Below are 20,525 nucleotides of genomic sequence, written 5' to 3' on the forward strand. Positions count from 1 at the left end.
GTGTATATATACCACATCTTCTTTATCTATTCATATGGTTGTTTCCATATCTTGGCCACCGTAAACAAAGCTGCAATGAACATTGGAGTACACAAAACATTTATGCATAAATGTTTTCAGATTTTTTTGGGTAGATACCCAGGAGAGGGATTGCTGGGTCATATGGTAATTCTATTCGTAATTTTTTGAGGAACCTCCACACTGCCTTCCATAGAGGCTGCACCAGTCTGCATTCCCACCAACAGTGTATGAGGGTTCCTTTTTCTCCACAGCCTCTCCAACACTTGTTACTATTTGTCTTGTTGATGATAGCCATTCTGACTGGGGTGAGGTGATATCTCATTGTGGTTTTGATTTGCATTTCTCTGATGATTAGTGATGTTGAGCATTTTTTCATATGTCTATTTGCCATTTGTATGTCCTCTTTGGAGAAATGTCTCTTCAGGTCCTCTGCCCATTTTTCAATTGGGTTGTTTGTTTTTTTGTTGTTGAGTTGCATGAGTTCCTTGTATATTTTGGATATTATTCCCTTATCGGAGGCACTGTTTGCAAAAATCTTCTCCCATTCAGTTGGTTGCCTCTTTATTTTGTCAATGGTTTCTTTTGCTGTGCAGAAGCTTTTAAGTTTCATATAGTCCCATTCGTTTATTTTAGCTTTTACTTCCATTGCCTTTGAGTCAAATTCATAAAATGCTCTTTGAACCCAAGGTCCATAAGTTTAGTACCTATGTTTTCTTCTATGCAGTTTATTGTGTCAGGTCTTATGCTTAAGTCTTTGATCCATTTTGAATTAATTTTGGTACATGGTGACAAATAGCAGTCCAGTTTCATTCTTTTGCACGTGGCTATCCAATTCTCCCAGCACCATTTATTGAAGAGGCTGTCTTTCCTCCATTGTATGTTTTTAGCTTCTTTGTCAAAAATTATCTGTCCATATTTATGTGGTTTTATTTCTGGGTTCTCAATTCTATTCCATTGGTCTATGTGTCTGTTTTTCTGCCAATACCATGCTGTTTTGATTATTGTAGCCCTGTAGTACAAGCCAAAGTCAGGAAGTGTGATACCTCCATTATTGTTCTTTTTTCTTAAGATTGCTTTGGCTATTCGTGGTCTTTTGTGGTTCCAAAAGAATCTGATGATTTTTTGTTCTATTTCTTTAAAATATGCCATTGGGATTTTGATGGGGATTGCATTGAATCTGTATATTGCATTCGGTAATATGGACATTTTAACTATGTTGATTCTTCCAATCCATGAGCACGGAATGTCTTTCCATTTCTTTATGTCTTCTTCAATTTCTTTTAAAAATGTCTTGTAGTTTTCAACATGTAGGTATTTCACATCCTTGATTACATTTATTCCTAGGTATTTTATTCTTTTTGCTGCAATTGAAAAGGAATTGGTATTTTATTTCTTTTTCTGACATTTCACTGTTAGTATATAGGAATGCAATGGACTTTTGTATGTTGATTTTGTAGCTGACCACATTACTGTATTCGCTGATTATTTCTAATAGCTTTTTGGTGGAGTCTTTAGAGTTTTCTATATACAGCATCATGTCATCTGCAAAGAGTGACAACTTAACTTCTTCATTCCCAATTTGGATGCCTTTTATTTATTTCTCTTGCCTGATTGCTCTGGCAAGGACTTCCAACATGATGTTGAAAAGCAGAGGTGATAGGGGACAGCCCTGTCGTGTCCCTGAACATAGAGCAAAGGGCTTCACTTTTTCACCGTTAATTATGAGATTAGTTGAGGGCTTGTCAAATAAATATATGGCCTTTATTATGTTATGGTATTTTCCTTCTATACCTATTTTATTAAGTGTTTTAATCATAAATGGATGTTGTGTCTTGTCAAATGCTTTTTCTGCATCAATTGATATAATATATGATTTTTGTCCTTTATTTTTTTTGATGTGATGTATCACATTTACGGATTTGCGGATGTTGAACCGTCCTTGTGCCCCAGGGATGAACCCCACTTGGTCGTGATGAATAATCTTTTTAATGCATTGTTGCATTCGATTTGCTAGAATTTATTTAGGATTTTTGCATCTGTATTCATCAGATATTGGTCTGCAGTTCTCTTTTTTTGTGTGTTATCTTTCCCAGGCTTTGGTATCAGGGTAATGTTGGCCTCATAAAATGAGTTAGGGAGTACTGTCTCTTCTTCAATTTTTTTGGAAGAATTTGAGCAGGATTGGTATTAGATCCTCTTTGAAGGTTTGGTAGAATTCACTAGTGAAGCCATCTGGTCCCGGACTTTTGCTTTTGGGAAGGTTTTGGATGACTGATTCAATTTCATTACTGGTGATCGGTCTGTTTAGATTTTCCAGTTCTTCATGGTTCAGCCTAGGAAGGCTATATGTTTCTAAGAACTTGTCCATTTCTTCTAGGTTATTGAATTTGGTGGCATATAGTCCTTCATAGTATTCTTGGATGATCCTTTGTATTTCTGTGGTGTCCGTGATAACTTCCCCTTTTTCATTTCTGATTTTGTTAATTAGTGTCTTCTCTCTTTTTATCTTAGTGAGTCTAGCCAAGGGTTTGTCAATTTTGTTAATCTTTTCAAAGAACCAGCTCTTTGTCACATTAATTTTTTCTATTGTCTTTTTGTTCTCTATTTCATTTAGTTCTGCTCTGATTTTTGTTATTTCCTTTCTTCTGCTGACCTTGGGTTTCACTTGTTCTTCTTTTTCTAGTTCTTTAAGGTGTAACATGAGGTTATTTATTTGGGATTTTTTTGTTTCTTGAGATAGGCCTGTAATGATATAAACTTCCCTCTTAAAACTGCTTTTGCTGCATCCCCAAAATTTTGGTAGGATGTATTTTCATTGTCATTTGTTTCTATGTATCTTTTGATATCTCCTCTAATTTCTTCTTTGACCCTGTCGTTATTTAAAAGTATGTTGTTTAATCTCCATGTATTTGTGTTTTTCCTGCTTTCTTTTTGCAGTTGATATCCAATTTCAAAGCCTTGTGATCAGAGAATATGCTTGGTATGATTTCAATCTTCTTAAATTTGCTGAGGCTGATTTTATGTCCCAATATATGGTCTATCCTTGAGAATGTTCCATGTACACTAGAAAAGAATGTATAGTCTGATGTTTTAGGATGAAGTGCTCTATATATGTCAATTATGTCCATTTCATCTAATGTGTCATTTAGGGCTGCTATTTCATTATTTATTTTCTGTTTGGATGATCTATCCATAGCTGTCAATGATGTATTTAAGTCCCCTAGTATAATTGTGTTTTGGTCAATTTCTCCCTTTAGTTCTGTTAGTAGTTGCTTGGTATGTTTCGGTGCTCCCTGATTGGGGCATAAATATTGATGACTGTTATGTCTTCTTGTTGTATAGTCCCCTTTACCATTATGAAATGTCCATCTTTGTCTCTTGTTATCTTTTTCACCCTGAAGTCTGTTTCATCTGATATCATTATGGCTACACCTGATTTTCTCTGGGCACCATTTGCTTGGAGTGTCAATTTCCACCCTTTCACTTTGAGTCTATGCTTGTCCTTGTAGCTGAGATGTGTCTCTTGGAGACAGCATATGGTTGGGTTTAGTTTTTGATCCAATCTGCTACTCTGTGCCTTTTTATTGGTGAGTTCAGTCCATTTACATTTAGGGTGATTATTGATATGTGAGGATTTCCTGTCATTCTATCTTTAGTTTTCTGGTAAGATTGTGTCTCCATTGTTTCTTTGCCTTTTTGTTGTCTATTATTTCTGTGTGGTGGTATTCTGTGATGTTTCCCTCTGTTTCTTCTTTTGTTACAGTATGTATTTCAGTTCTGGATTTTTTTTTTTTTGAGTGGTTACCATTAAGTTTTTGTAAAAGAGAGTTTGATATTTAGAGTATTCCTTTTTCTTCAGCCTGCTTACTTTCTCCATTCCCATTTTCCGGTTCAGGCCTTTACTTTCCCCCTGTTTATGTTTTGGTTGCCATAAACTGTCCCTGTTGATGGTGGTTGAATAGCCTCCTTTAGTATTTCTTGTAGTGCAGGTCGTGTATTAGAAAAATCCCTCAGCTTCTGTGTGTCTGGAAAAGTCTTTATTCCTCCTTCATATCTAAAGGATATCGTTGCTGGGTACATTATTCTTGGCGCATAATTTCTCTCTTTCAATAGTTTGAATATTTGGTTCCTCTCCCTCCTGGCTTGTAGAGTTTCTGCTGAAAAATCTGATGACATTCTAATGGGCTTTCCTTTGTAGGTTACTGTCTTCTTTTCCCTTGGTGCCTTGAGGATTCTTTTTTTTTTTAATTTATTGGGGTGACAATTGTTAGTAACATTACATAGATTTCAGGTGTACAATTCTGTATTACATCATCTATAAATTCCATTGTGTGTTCACCACCCAGAGTCAGTTCTCCTTCCATCACCATATATTTGATCCCCCTTATCCTCATCTCCCACCCCCCACCCCTCTTACCTCTGGTAACCACTAAACTATTGTCTGTGTCTATGAGTTTTTGTTTCTCATTTGTCTTGTTCTTTTGTTGTTTTTGGTTTATATACCACATGTCAGTGAAATCATATGGATTCTTTGTCGTTAATTTTTGACAACTTCAATACAATGTCCCTTGGAGAAAGCCGGTTGGGGTTGAGGTAATTAGGTGTTCTATTTGCTTCTTGGATTCGAGGATTCAGTTCTTTCCACAAGTTTGGCAAGTTCTCATCGACTATTTGCTTGAATATACTCTCTGTTCCGTCTCTTTCTTCTCCTTCTGGTATGCCCATTATTCTTATATTGCTCTTTTCTAATCGAGTCAGAAAGTTCTTGTAAAGTTCTTTCTATTTCTTTTAAGTCTCAAGTCTCTCTTCTTCCATTTGTGTCATTTCCAGGTTTCTATCTTCGATGTCACAGATTCTTTCCTCCATCTGGTCAGCTGTACTACCTAAGCTGGCTATTTCATTCTTAATTTCTTCTATTGTGTTCTTAATCTCCAGAGATTCTATTTGGTTCTTTTTTAAAATTTCAGTCTCTTTGGTAAAATATTCATGTTGTTTTTTTATTGTGTTTCTGAGTTCATTAATCTGCCTTTCTGTGTTTTCTTGCATCTCGTTGAGTGTTTCAGAACTGCAGTCTTGAATTCTCTGTCATTTAAGTCACATACTCCCATATCTTTAAGTTCATTTTCTGAAAGCTTTTCACTTTCTTTCTGAGCTGTCTTGTTTCCTTGGTTATTCATGGTAATTAATAATTTATTATTTCTCTTCATAGACACCCACAGGAATTTTGTTCTGCAATAGGTTGATAGGAAGAGGTCTTTCTTTTGTTTTCTAGTACGTGTTGGTAGAATGTTTTATTTTCTCTCCAACTGCAGCCTTTTTTTCTCTCTCACACTGTAGTGTTATGTCTTCTTTGCACTATTGCAGCTTCTCACACAATGGGGGGATTCCCTGGAAGGCGGGCTTCTCCTCTGTTAACAGTTTACCTGGGTCATATGGTACCGCATCCGTGTGGGGATGTGGAGAACTTTTGAAATTCCAAAGCTCTTCCTGCACCAGATTTAGAGCCCGTGTGTTTCAGCAGTTCTGTTTACTCCTGCAGGGATCCGTCCAGATAGGCAGGGACAGGGGTGGGGTGGGTTGTGAGCAGTGGCCCAGAGAAATGGCGGCGACAACCACCACAGCCAGTCCTGCTTCCACAGCTCCCTCCTCTTTGCGGGAACTATTTGGGCTGTGAATCTGTGTCTGTGGACCACAGTTCTCAGAACTGCGAATATTCTGTTGTTTTGATCTGACACTGTTACTGTTCCGATCTAGCACTGGGTAGGTGGGGTCGGGGTGAGCTCTGGGTGGGTAGGGAGGGTGCGGCTAGGTTCAGTGCCTAAGGCTTCTGTTCTCTGCTGCACTGAGGGCTTAAACCACCGTTTTCAGCCTTCTTCCCTGAGTCTTTGCTTGGAGGTCTCTGCTGTGAGCATTGAGTTCAGCTGTGTTATATGATGTCCCCTCAGCCCTTTGGGCCATAAGCAGAGCCTTAGCAATCCAAATTCTTCCCTCTCCTGCAGCTGTGATAGTTCTGGGATATAGTGAGGCAGGAGCACTGAGCTAGGTCCGCGTCCTGCACCCGTGCAGCCCCGTCTCTGCACTTCTCCCTTCCCTTGTCCCCCGCTCACACAATTTGCCTGCCTTTAGGTTATTTCTGTAGTGTACCTCTTAATCTTGCCTGTCTGCTTCACAGGGAGTGTTTTGTGGAGTTATAGTTGTTCAATTTGTTGTAAATTCCACAGGAGATTTCAAGAGGCTCACCTCATTCCTCCATTTTTATGGCTTCACCCCATGTATTTTCATTGGAGCATTTAATCAGATTACATATACAGAAATTGTTGATAGATATGTAGTTATTGTCATTTTATTATTCATTGATTCATTTTTGTTCTCCTCCTTCTCTTCCTCCTCCTCCTCCTTAAAGAAGTCCCTCTAACATTTCCTGTAATACTGGTTTGGTGGTGATGAACTCCTTACCTTTTTCTTGTCTGACATCTTTATCTGCCCTTCAATTCTAAATGATAGGTTTGCTGGGTAGAATAATCCTGGTCATAGGTCCTTGCTTTTCATCACTTTGAATATTTCGTGCCAACCCCTTCTGGCCTGCAAGGTTTCTGTTGAGAAATCAGCTGACAGTTTTATGGGAGCTCTCCTGTAGGTCACTAAATGCTTTTCTCTTGCTGCTTTTAAGATTCTTTCTTTGTCTTTAACCTTTGGCAATTTAATTATAATGTGTCTTGGTGTGGGTCTCTTTGGTTCATCTTGTTTGAGACACTCTGTGCTCCTTGCATTTGTGTGTCTATTTCTTACACCAGGTTAAGGAAGTTTTCTGTCATTATTTCTTCAAACAGGTTTTCAATTCCTTTCTCTCTCTCTCTCTCTCTCTCTCTCTCTCTCTCTCTCTCTCTCCTACTTCTGGTACCCCAATGGTGCAAATGTTTGGTACGCTTTATGTTGTCTCAGAGTCCTCTTAAACTGTCTTCATTTTTTGGGATTCTTTTCTCATTTTGCTGTTTGATTAGGTGTTTTCTACTACTCTAACTTCTAAAATGCAGATTTGATCTTCTGCTCCATCTAATCTATGGTTGATCCCCTATAATGTATTCTTTATTTCAGTTATTGTATTCTTTATTTTTGACTGGTTCTTTTTAATGTTTTCTATCTTCGTTTTTATGTTTCCTATCTCTTTGTTACAGTTCTCACTGAGTTCATCTAATCTTCCCCTAAGTTTATTCAGCATCTTTATAACCAGTGGTTTGAACTCGGCATCTGGTACATTGCTTTTATCCATTTTGTTTAGTTCTTTTTCTGGAGCTTTTTTCTGTTCTTTCATTTGAAACATATTTCTTTGTCTTCCTATTTTGACTGCATCCTTGTGTTTGTTTCTATGTATTAGGTATGGTTGCTATGTCTCCCAGTCTTAGTAGAGTGACCTTTAAGAGGAATGCCTGGGACTCCAGCAGCTCTGTCTTTCTCAACTGCAATCTCCATTGGTTTTCAAGTTATGGGGAGTTTGCTTCCCAGCACTGGAAACTTGGGCTGGGGAGCCTCGTGTGGGGCTCGGACTCCTCACTCTTCCAGGGAGGACCTCTGTAGTCAAGATATCTCTCCCGAATTTTAACCATCACATGTGGGTATGGGACCAGCTTGTTTCACATCTCTGCCCACCCTACTAGTCTTGAGGTAGCTTCTTCGATATGTCCTTAGTTGTAGAATTTCTGTTCAGTTAGACTTCAGGTGATTCTCCATGGTGGTTGTTCTGTAGTTTAGTTGTGATTTTGATGTAGTCTTGAGAGGAGGCAAGCACAGTGTTTATGTACTCCACCATCTTACCAGAAATCTTGTTACATTTTCTTGATAACATTTCTCTCCACTGATAGTGTTTATGTATTTATGTATTTATGTATTTATTTATTTGCTGTCTATTGTTCTTTAATCTATGTAGTGGAATAGACAAAATAATATTATTAGCAAGATGCTGGAGTTAAACTGAGTGGTAAGAGGGTAAGGAAAAACTCTTTTGAAAATAAGATACAGCTAACCGCCGTATAACACGGCACTTCTATAACACGGTTTTGCTCTAACACGGTTTGAGAATTGGGGAAAACCCTTGTACAACATGGCATCCTAGAACACAGTTTCACTCTAACACAGTTTGAGAATTAGAGAAATCCCCAAGAACACGGAGCGTAACAGGAGCTTTTAAGAGCAAAATATATCTCATTTGAAACTTTTCATTCAAACGTGTATGTCATATCAGATTTGACTGCAGAATTTCCTAAATGAAGATCCTTCCACTGAAAGAAGCACAAAGGTTAAGAGAGAACTTCACAAGTACTTAGCACCATATAATGAAATCTATAAAGATCTCTCAGCTAAAAGCAAGCAATCTAAAATAACAGATTTTTTTGCAAAAAGTACAGAATAGAAGTCAAGATAGTGCTGAAGAAAGTTCAGAGGATGAAGATATCTTGTCAAAAAGAAGACACTCTCGGTTAATGGTGCTTAGTAGTGATGACGAAGAAAACATTATTTAATGCATATTAATATGTCATACTTTGGGTGAAATTGCTTTAATAAACATGTTTCTCTTAGTTATAAAAAAATATTATGTTTTTATTTAACCTAACCCCATATTTTTGGTACTAGTTCTTTGTTTCGTATAACACAGATTCGCATAACACGTTTTTTTAGGAACCTGACAACTGTGTTATACGGGGGTTACCTGTAGCTTTGGTAATACCAGAATTCAGAAAAGTCAGGTTCTTGGTATTCTGAATAAGTGGCCCATGGAATAGAGACAGTGCAGAGAACACTCACAGGTTTAGAACAACTCCCAGGTGGGTTTGAAGTCCATGTACACCTCTCACTAGTTTTGAGACCTTTATCTCATAGCTTCTCTGAGATTCAGATTTCTCATCTGTAAAATGGAAATGATGGGAGTGATTTCAGGATAAAATGAGATGATGTACAGTGTCATGTAAATAATACATGTTTAATAAAAGGTAGCTATCATTATAATTGATAATAAACATGATACTAGCCAAAGACAGTCTTGTAAAGAGGTCTTAAATGTTGTCAAGTCAGGTGGGTTTTTTTGGATACTTTGGACTGTAAGTACCAGAAAACTCATATTTAAACTTGTTGAATTTCTCATATGACCAGCCATCCCAAGACAGGGTATGCTGTAAGCAGGGTGCATCAGGGCTGCAATTTGCTTTCTGTGACTTTTTTGGCCCTGACCTATTCTGTGTATGGACCTCATCCTTAGCCTGAAAGTTAGATGGCTGCAGTGATTACCAGTGTCATATCCAGGCATTTGTAATGTCCAGAGGAAGGATGGGATAGAACTTTTTATTTCATAGGCCTGTTTTTAAGAATGAGGGACCCTTTCCCAGAAGCTCCCTCCCGCACACCAAGAAGACTTCTCCTTTTGTGCTATTAGCCAGAATGCATAACATACCCAGGCTTAAGTCAATCATTGACAAAGGAAATAGGCCCACCATGACTGGCTTAGACTATCCAGTACCTGTCTCTTGGGACCGAGGGTGTGGCCAGCCTACCTATTCTGAAGCATAGAAGTAAATAGCTGAACAAACTCAATACATTATCAAAGAGGTAGAAGGATGGAGATTGAGTAAGTCTAACACTCAACATCCTGTCCTCACTTGTATTTCAAAAAGAAATGACCAACCACTGGCAGTGGGAATGGCCTGTAAAACTTAGAGCCCTCTCTGTTAACGCTCTTCCTATACTGCTCCTCTCTATGGCAGGTTTCATTGCCTACATTGTCCTTTGCTTAAGTAGTGTCTGTGGCACTGGGCATCTAAAATAAAGGGGGCTGAAGGATGCACGGAATTGGCAGGGACACTCTTATATTACTTAAGGACACATAATTTATTTCCTGGTTATAACATTTCAAGTAACATTTAGAAAATATTATTTTGAAGACAATCCTGTCCTTGCAGTGCTTCCACAACACAGAGATGCATTGTCCAAGGGGCCAATATCACCAGTCAATCTTGGGCTCCAAAAGGTATTATATTTATTCAAACCCAGCTTTGACCAGTGGACTAGGGCCCATGCATTTGGTAGCACTGGAGGTAGAGCAGCAGAAGAGGAGAAGAGTAGGTAGAGGACAACATGAGGTCAGAAAAGAGAGATGGGGAGACGGGTCATGGGGATGAAGGGCTTGTAGTCCATGTCAGCTCTATTTCCTGAAACAGCTGGTGGTCTTCCCACTGTTTCCACATAACTCCAGAACTTTCTCCTTGATTTTCTGTAACCTAGGGAAGATTCTGGTATTAAAAAGATTTTTACAGCAGGTTAGGAAAAGTAAAAATAGAATATAATGAAATAGCCTAGAAGTAAGACAGATATGTCAAACTCAAGAGCAAAAGCTCAGAGCCACTCAACATTTTGCCTTGCAGGAAATGGATTTTCAAGGAGAATAAACTGAACCAGAATAGTTAGGGAAGAAATTGTTGATGGTTAGAGATGTAAAGAAAGGTGAAACAGGAGGTCAAATAGATCATGGATGGAGGCCAGAGTTTGAAATGCCATTCTGCTAAAGTGGTATATTACTTTTCACTGACTCATTGCATAGTCTCAGCAGTAATGACAAGAGCAATCACACCAAAAAGTAGCAGCCCAAGATAAGTTAAGGGTTTAATTAGATCAGTTATTTCCGATACAGGAGCATGGCTTCTAGCATCCACAGGCTAAAATGTCAGTAAGATCACTCTCCAGGAGAATTTTCAACTTAGATGAGTCTTCAGCACTTAAAAATCAAACTTAGAGGAAATAAACAAACCAGAAAAGCAAACCCATGACAATATTACCCCAAGTTGTCTACACAGTCCCCAAGAATCCAGAGTATTCTGGACTATTCTACTTCATTATAAGGCTTACTCTACTGTTGAAATGAGGACTTGTCCTTCTTAGTTTTGAGCCAAGGCTAAGAAGGAAGTAAAAGGATCCTAACAGATTGTCCAAGAAACAAGATCCTGTAGGGTGTGCAGTGACAGAAGTCTTGATAATTGGAGATAAGCAGAGTTGAAGTTTGAAAGGAAGCAGATAAGAGGGAGGTGACTGTTAGCAGAGGAAAGACTTCTCTATCAGTTAACTAAACTCAGTTCCCATAGAAACACTAGGAGCAGTGAGGAAGTAGGGGAGATTAGCCTACTGTGGTTCAGTCAAGTCTCATGATGTCCTGGAATGTTGGTCACTGCTGTTGAGATGCCTCTGTAGGTCAAGTGACACAGCTGCCCTCTCCTGTCACACCCACAAAATTGAGCATCATTATCCCATTCCAGTGACTTAGTCTGCCCTCTCTTTGTATCCACTTTGTCTTCACTACTGCCACAGAGATGTTTTGGGCCAGGTGAAATCTTTGAATACTGACCACTAATAGAAGGCTGTCCTTGACTCAGAAATCAACCCTAGTCCAATCAATTGTAACCAGGGTAACATATCAGAAAAGCAGATGATCTATCTGCAAGGATCCACTTCTAACCACTTTTTTACAAAGGAGACCACAGACATAGCAAGCACTCAATATTTCATAAATACCCTTCTTGCATGAGACCTTGCCAATAGATGGCAATTACCTCAGCTGTACAGCCTTGAAGATCTCAAATTGGGATGTACTTTGATAACTAAAATATCCACAAGGGTGTCACATGAACAGATCCCTCCCCCCAAGATTCAGAATTTCTCTCTTGAACAAAAACAAGCAAGCAAACAAAACAACCCCTTATCGTACAAAACAACCCCTTCTCTTTTAAGTTGTATATTGGCCCCTATATCTAGGACACCTCTTGGGCATGACCACATCCTCTCAGCCTATCTTTTCACTCCAGCCATTGCTGTAGTAACCAGCAACCAGATGTGCAACTTACTGACATCACCTTCCTTAGTGGCCATTCTGATACATGGGCAAACCTGGAAGTGTAAAGGAGTTAACATTCCAAGGAATACTTTGACTAATGGAAGATAAATACTACCTTCTTTAGTTACCTCAGGTGATATATTCTGAGATGCATTATGCACATCTCTTCAGAGGGCCCCTGGCAGGACTGAGCCCCAGTAGCCCACAGCAGTGACCAATTCGTTAACACACCCTTGGATTGTCTTTCCATCCTTCCTTGATTCACTCATTCCAGTTCCATTTCTTCTTTCTGAGCTCATTTCCCAAAGTGAACTATATACATAAGAGGCCTTGTTTCAAGCTCTGAGTTTGGGGAGGACCCAGCCTAAGACAGCCATGCCTTCCAATCAAGATAGTCTTCCTCCAGCCAATTAGTTCCTATGATCCAGGAAATATGTCTTACTTTTTAATTTGTTGAATTAATGCTTAAGTTTCAGAGAGCAACACTGTTTTCTTTTATTCCAGTTTTTTATAAGCATCTTTTTCTCACCCCAATATAGCTGGGTAACTGCAAAAGAATGGAGACGGAGCAGCAGTCCCGTGAATAAGGCTCAACTCCAGATGTCCAAGCCCTACTATACATTTGAACTAGTGATTCTTAGCCTTTGGCTGAGACCTTCATAGAGAAGGCCTATAAAGACACTTGCCCAACTTGCTAAATTAATCTCTCCAAGCTTAAGCATGTGGGTCTTTCCAAAGCACCCCAGTAATTCTGGAGTGCACTATCAGTTAAGAATCATTGCTTTAGACTCATCAGTCTACCCAAGAAGGAAACTGAATCCAACCAGTCATTAGTGCTACCTCAACTAAAATATAGTCAAGACAATTGATACTTTCAAAATGAGTGTGAAAATTATCTCTCTGCAAAAGATGGCACAGAAGCACTCACTTTACAAATAGTGGGTATGACAGGATTGTCAAACCCAGAATTACAATGAAAATTACAGGAATTAATTCATTTATATTTTTGAGACACTATGATGACTTAAGCACCATAGGAGATACAAAAGATGAAAAGATGAATAGAAAACAGTCTCTGCTCTAAAAAATAAATGAGAACATCAATGCATTGAATAGAATGTAAAGAAATCACAACTTTATCTTCCAATGTTCATTTAAGCCTGCTCAGTGAGGGAAGCTTCTCCCCTTTTTCTGTTTGAAAATCCTGGCAGGTTGATGACTCTACCAATCACTCTTAAATTAGAAGAAATTCTAAAGTTTCTTTAAGTCACAAACCAAAGTTTCAATTCAATAAATTGAATTTTGAAAATTGTGGAACGATCAAATCTCTGAACTTGATTTTGAGTTCAATTTTTCTCCCCTCTTCCACTTAGGACCAGCTTCAGTGGCTGGTGTGCCATCTTGAAGGAGCCTGTAGTCAAATTTCCCTCTCCTTCTCTATTCCTTGCTTAGCTTGTCAACTGTTGATTCTGGGTTGGGCATGGAAACAGAGGGGGGAAAGGGGCTTACTGAACATTCCTAGTTGACTGGTAGTCTTGTAAAAGTTTCATATGTTCGGGGTCTGGTTTTTATGAGAATTAACTCTTATAGGACCTCTTGTCGGTTTTTCTTTGTGTGTGAGTGTGTGTGTGTGTGTGTGTGTGTGTGTGTGTGTGTGTGTGAGTGTGTGTGTGTGTGTTTCAGAGACTTTTGAGATATCTTTTTCTGACTTTGATAACCACAACACAGGCAGTACCTCTCCTTTGGTTAGTCAATTTTGATCTCCATTCAGCTTCTGTTTTCCTGAAGTATCTGTGGCTTTCCTTCACTCTGGTCAAAAGCATTTTAAGCAAGATCCAGGGCTTTACGCTATGGAAGGCAGTGTGAAGGTTCCTCAAAAAATTACAAATAGAATTACCGTATGACCCAGCAATTCCACTCCTGGGTATCTACCCAAAAAATCTGAAAACATTTATCCATAAAGACACGTGTGCTCCAATGTTCATTCTAGCTTTATTTACGGTGGCCAAGACATGGAAACAACCAAAATGTCCTTCGATAGATGAATGGATAAAGAAGTTGTGGTATATATGCACAATGGAATACTATTCGGCAGTAAGAAAAGGTGAAATAGGACCATTTGTGACAACATGGATGGATATTAAGATTATAATGCTAAGCGAAATAAGTCAGACAGAAAAAGCAGAGAACCATATGATTTCACTGATATGTGGTATATAAACCAAAAACAACAGAAGAACAAGACAAACAAATGAGTAACAAAAACTCATAGACACAGACAATAGTTTAGTGGTTACCAGAGGGTAAGGGGGGTGGGGGTGGGAGACAAGGGTAAGGGGGATCAAATATATGGTGATGGAAGGAGAACTGACTCTGGGTAGTGAACACACAATGGGATTTATAGATGATGTAATACAGAATTGTACACCTGAAATCTATGGAAATTTACTAATAATTGTCATCCCAATAAACTTTACTTAAAAAAAAAAGAAGATCCAGGGCTTTAGTCTCTTCAGGGGTGTGTCAAGCTCTCAAATAGGTCTCCTTGCAACTCCTCTCACTAGACTTGAGATGAGAAGATAGCAAGCACTCTCTCCTTCTCCTTTGGGGTAGATTGGACCCTAAGCATGTCAGCTCTCTCTAAAGAGATTTTTTTCACAAATCTACCCTGTTTAGAAATACACTCTTTTTATACTCTCAAAACTGGTGAGGAGTTTCAACAAAAAAGAAACTGGTTTTGATATTTTTTTCCTTTAAAGTTTCCAATTTATGTCTATCTCAGCATTACCTTGGTAACTGATATCTAATGTGTCTTGGAACCTCAGTCAAATTATATGACTTAACAAGATGGCACAATTGCATTATAAAGTATAAGTGCAGGACATGAGATCTGTGCATGTAGCACTGGGAAAACAAAAGGCCACCTCTCTCAACTGGGGGATGAATGGTCCAGATGATTCCCAGAGAAGGTAATTCCTTATTTGACCTTTTCTTTCACTCAATAAATCTTTTTTTTTAGTTGTATTGAGATATAATTGACATACAGCATTGTATAAGCTGTACTACATAATGTTTTTACTTACACATATTGAGAATTGATTACCACAATAAGTTTGGTTAACATTCAATATCTCATATAGATTAAAAATATATATATATATATAATTTTCCTTGTGATGAGAACTCTTAGAATTTACTCCCTTAACAACTTTCATATGTACCATACAGCAGTAACTATAATCATCATGTTGTACATTACATCCTTAGTACTTATTTATTTTATAACTGGAAGTTTGTACTTTTTGACCATCTTCATCCAATTCCCCCTCCCCTATGTTGATAACTACAAATCTGATATTTTTTTCCAAGAGTTTTTTTTTTTTTTTTTAGATTACACATATAAGTGAGATTATACCATATTTGTCTTTCTCTGTCTGACTTATTTCACTTAGCATAATGCTCTCAAGTTCCATCCATGTTGTCACAAATGGCAAATTTCTCCCTTTTTATGGTTGAATATTCTGGTGTGTGTGTGTGTGTGTGTGTGTGTGTGTGTGTGTGTGTGTGAGAGAGAGAGAGAGAGAGAGAGAGAGAGAGAGAGAGAGAGAGAATAAATTACAACTTTTATCCATTGATTTGTTGATGGATACTATGGCTGCTTCCGTATCTTGGATATTATAAATAATGCTGTAATGAACATAGGGGTATAAATCATTTCTTAGACAGAGGGGTTTTGTTTCCTTTGGATAAATACCCAGAAGTAGAATTGCTGGATCATATGGTAGTTCTATTTTTAGTTTTTTGAGGGACTTCCATACTGTTTTCCATAGTGGCTGCACCAATTTACAATCCCACCAACAGTGCACAGTTTCTTTTTCTCCACATCTTTGCCAACATGTGTCTTCTTTTGTCTTTTGGATGCTAGCCATTCTAATAGGCATGAGTTATATCTCACTGTGGTTTTGATTTAATGGATGTGTCTACTAGAGGAAGGTATCTCTTTGGAGGGAACATGCTCAAGAAGACATTGTTATGTCAAGTACATTACATTTTTAGACAGATTCAAAGCACAAAATTTACAAAGAAAGTCTTAGTGGGTTCTCTAATTCCCTCATTTGGTGTCCAAAGTTCCTATAAATTCATAAATGTAAATGTCACAGTAAAATCAGAAATTCTATACTGTTATTGATTAATCCTAGGGGATTTCTTAAATTACATTTATGCTAAGAATAAGCTTCATTTTCTAAGGGAGCGTGTGAGAATGGTTATTTATGGATTTAAAATATATCCTGATAAAAAACTGACCTTAGGGGTTGAGAGGTATGAGTCCTTTGAAATGATGATACTATTTGAAGAGTAGTTCAAATAGAATTTAATGGACTGTGAAACTGTAGTTTTAAAGTAATTAGTGTACCTAATAAAAAGCTTTGCACTAGTAAGGAATATGAAAGGTCAGATGAAATATTGTAATTATCTTAATAGTTAAAGAATCTTGTTTATTAATATGTCAATTATTTTGACAGTATTTTTCGGGGGGTTAAAGCAAGGAGCTGTCTTTTAGCCTCCTTATCATATCATTATACATCGTTTACCAAGTGTTCACACACACAACACCCACGATGGACAGCACAATCAAAATGCATGCATCACCTGTGTTTCAAGGAAATTTTGACTAAATGCTTTAAAGCCACAATTATATATATATACTCTAATGCTGGATCTTGAATTGATCTGTCAAAACCTTGAAAGTCATTACCCCCCCAAAAAAACAACAACAGACATCTGGTGAATCAACTTTATTGCATAACAACAGCAGAAGTACTATAGTTGTAGTACTTAACAACTTAGTACAGAATAAACTCATACAAAGAGACACCATCAGCAACCATGGCAGAGAGGAGAGGTGGATTATTGGGGCATATATCCCAGGAGGTGGGAAAAGCAATGGACCTGTGTTCTAGTCTCCAAAATATCGGTGGCTTATTGTGGACCTTGAACAATTAAGTTCTACCTCTCTCAGCTTTAGTTGGCTCAACCGTAAAACAGAAGATAAGGACTAGATGGTCTCTAAGGTCTTCCAGCTATAACAATACAGGATTCTAAGGACAAATGCAGAGAACTTGGAAGATTATAAGATAAGAGGAAGAGGGTGTGGTTACAGATGCCTTCTCTTTAGACCCGGACAAGTAGCCCCCTTTTGTGAGCCAGGAAGCCAAGAGCAGTTGCTGAAAAGATGGTAGTCAATCCAATCAGCCTCAGCAGGCCTGGCACAGAGGGCAAATATCTCTCCAAGAAAGTCGTGGTAATGGGCTGCGCAGGGACATCCTGGGTTCAGAGAACATTTGGTGTCAGTATAAGGCTTGTGTACTTCACTCCAATAAGTCTGTATTTCCTCCAGTTCTCTGAACATGATCCCCTCTTGCCAAACTCTGGGCCATTAAACATAGCATTCCCTCTAGTCATAACACTCATCCCCATACCCGCCTGAGCCCTTTCCTTAACTAATTCTGACTCATCCTTCCAGTCTCAGTTTATATATCACCTCCTCAGGGAGCATTTCCTGTGCCTCCAGGCTAAGATGATCCCTCTTTTTACATTCTCAGCATGTCTTCTTCATCACACTTGCACAGTTTGGTTATCATCTGTTTTCCCAACTGCATGTTGAGCTCTGTGAAAGCACTGCTATTACCCTTATCACAGCAACTCGTGCAGAGTAGGTACACAATAAATAGCTGTTGAGTTGAATGAATCTATGGCCAACTCAGTCCTCAATTCCATCTCTGACAGAAGCACTAAGAGAATGACTTGGATTGGCAGGGCTATCCTTTTTGACTTCATACTTGATAGAGGAATAACTTTGACCTTTTTTGACCCTTGTCCTATACGATGCATTTCACTCTATCCTGTATGTGTCCTTCTGTCTATTCAGGAAGACTTCCTGTTGTTATATGCACTATTATTTTTGTAATAAATCAAAAATGCATTTTTAATCTAAATCTGCTCCATTTCATTTCATCCCTTTGCCGCTGGACAGGGTTATACTGACATATCTTCCTTTAATTTCCTACCTCCTGCTGAGAATCACCAGGTTACACATTTATTAAACAGGCATGTGTTGAGTTCTTAATATGTCTAGAGCTTAATATGTCTAGAGGCATATATATATATATACCGGGGGTGCCAAAAAATGTATATGAGTGGACACTTTGGTCAACGTCACTCAAACAGTAGTTCACCATAATCAGAAGTGTCTGGACGCTAATGGTAACCACTTTGAAGCACCTCTTATAATTGCAGAAGTCAAACGTGACTTGCATTCATCTTTTGTTATCAGTATATATTGAGTATTAAGATTTTAATACAGTTTTCTTTTCTTAAAATATGTATACTTTTTTGGCACCGTGTGTGTGTGTGTGTGTGTGTGTGTGTGTGTGTGTGTGTATCCTAACAATCTGTAATGAATGTGACAGCTACAATTTTATGAAAATACTTCTAAATCTCTCACCTCTGCCCTAACTCTTTAAACATTCATGGGTTGAATCACTTAGGGAAAGGTATGTGAATATATACAAGTGTGTTATTTTTGCAAATAATTGCTTTTAGAGGAAAGAGATTTAAATTAATGAAATAAAATATAACCTACTACAAACTCTGGTTCAGACTGCCAGATTTCATCCTCTGGGATCTTCCTCATAGCATACAGAATCTGAAAAGAAAGAGTATCCTGATGAATACTCTTAAGAGAAAGTGGCACCATCTTTCTCTTAATCTGCTCTTTAAATAAAGGACTAACTGAGTCTCGGGACATCCATCAAAAATGCCACGGTAAAAGCTAACACAGTCCACTGAACCATTAAAAGACTCCAAAAAGTCTTTTATTGATGTCATAAGAGGCTCTGATCATTAGGCTCACCATAAATTATAATAGTTTGAACATGGCTTAATGGGATGATATCACAGGAATTGTCGGGAAATACATAAATGAATTCTGAGTCCCAATAGCAACATGTTTGGTTCTACAATGTTAGACCTAGGTTATCTTTCAAGTATAGCCATAGTGATCTTTTAGCCCCATGAGCTCTTTACCTTGGGTGACATGATAGATATTTTCATTGTTATTTTTGGGTTAAGGTGCTCGCTTTACCTAAGACTATTATTAAAATTGTGTTTCATGGGTCTTCAGATGGAAGTTATTGGTGAGTTGGCCTCCAGGATATCAGACATCTTTGACCTGTGTCAGGCCCATGAATTGTCACCTTCCCCACAGTCCATGACCCCACACCCTACCTCTCGGGCTGCTCTCTCTCCAGCTTCCACAGCCCCCTCCATGTAGCCACTCCAATGTGTCGCAGTCTCAGTGCCTGCAAAATAAATCCTGCCCACTGGCTGGCGTAGAACTCTTGAAACAAAAGCAGAGAGGTAAAGTGGTCAGTCTCAGAGAACCAGAGAAGAACCTTCCCACAAAGCTGGTCGGTTTCCTCAGATTCTAAACATCAGGAGTATGGTGTCAATTTTGAAATAATGTTCACAGGTTCCTCCAGTTCTTGCATGATCCTTGTCATAGACAAACTGGAATAAAAGTGTAAGTCTACTCCTGTACCAACAGCTTATATGTAAAGGGACTGACATCAATGGGACATGTATGTTTCACTTACATGAAGTGAGAGACTATAAGAGCCCAACCACGTGTAGCTCCTTCAATGGCTCACTAACTCTTTACAAGCTGACACAGGCGCCCAGTTCCCTACCTGATTATTCCACCAATGAACTTGGCAAATCACTTTCTCTCACTGAGCTCTGACTTCCTCATAGCTTAAAGGGCATGGTCCAATGATTTCTAAGTTCTTTTCCATCAGTGACATGTAACAAATCTGTAAGTCTGACTATGGCTCTGAAACTACCATTCATTCAGCACTTACCTCTACTAGTGTTAAGAGTTTTACTGCATTAAATTACAACAGTTAACATTTGTTGGGTGCCAAGCACTCTTCTAAGGGCATTAATCCTCAGCACAGCTCTATGAGGTTGTCACAATTATTATCTCTATTTTGCAGAAGAGAATATAGAGGTAGGGAGACTGTGGTGGACATTGTGATGCATTCCTCAAACCCCCTTCAAGAATGAAAGGCTTATTTTCAGCTGTTGGAAGTGCTGCCAGAAGATTGCCTTTTAATGTCAGCCCTGTTTGGAGATTGCCAGTGCTTAAGAAAATTGCGTTGCTTAAGGTCATGCCTCCTTCCAGCAGCAGCTGCATCCAGTGACTGATCATCATGGGGCCACAAAGACCTGACCCCCTTGTCTCACTTGGAACAACTCTTAAAAGCTCCAGAGCACCCTGTGGGGGACAGCTGAGGCCTTCACTGGAACTGCATCACAGCCCAACCTCTCCCTCTGCTCACCCTTGCGTCTTTCCTTTCTCACAGGTATTGATATCAAGGGATCTCCCTAGTACGTATCCTGTATGCTAATTTTTGTTTCAGAGTCTGCTTCCTGGGGAATCTAACCAGCAACAAAGACAAAGTAATTTACTGTACATCACAGCTAGTAAGTGGCAGAGGTGATATTTGAACCTAGGCCATCTGACTCCAAAAACCACAGACTTAACTTGGTTATACTTCTTCCCTCTATTGAATTA

General features: G+C 38.6%; 1 protein-coding gene across 1 annotated transcript in view; it reads right to left on the reverse strand.

The window, feature by feature from the left end:
- Positions 1 to 16,671: 16,671 nt before the first annotated feature.
- MAOB (monoamine oxidase B) overlaps positions 16,672 to 20,525 on the reverse strand; it is a 137,039-nt gene continuing 133,185 nt past the window's right edge. The window contains exons 13-15 of the mRNA XM_019717754.2: positions 19,178 to 19,289; positions 18,534 to 18,596; positions 16,672 to 17,215 (exon numbers count right to left, since the gene is read on the reverse strand). Of these exons, the coding sequence (XP_019573313.2) occupies positions 17,063 to 17,215; positions 18,534 to 18,596; positions 19,178 to 19,289 (328 nt within the window). The 3' untranslated portion in view covers positions 16,672 to 17,062. The remainder of the gene's footprint in view (positions 17,216 to 18,533; positions 18,597 to 19,177; positions 19,290 to 20,525) is intronic.

The sequence above is a fragment of the Rhinolophus sinicus genome, chromosome X, assembly GCF_036562045.2.
Source record: "Rhinolophus sinicus isolate RSC01 chromosome X, ASM3656204v1, whole genome shotgun sequence".
NCBI lineage: Eukaryota > Metazoa > Chordata > Mammalia > Chiroptera > Rhinolophidae > Rhinolophus > Rhinolophus sinicus.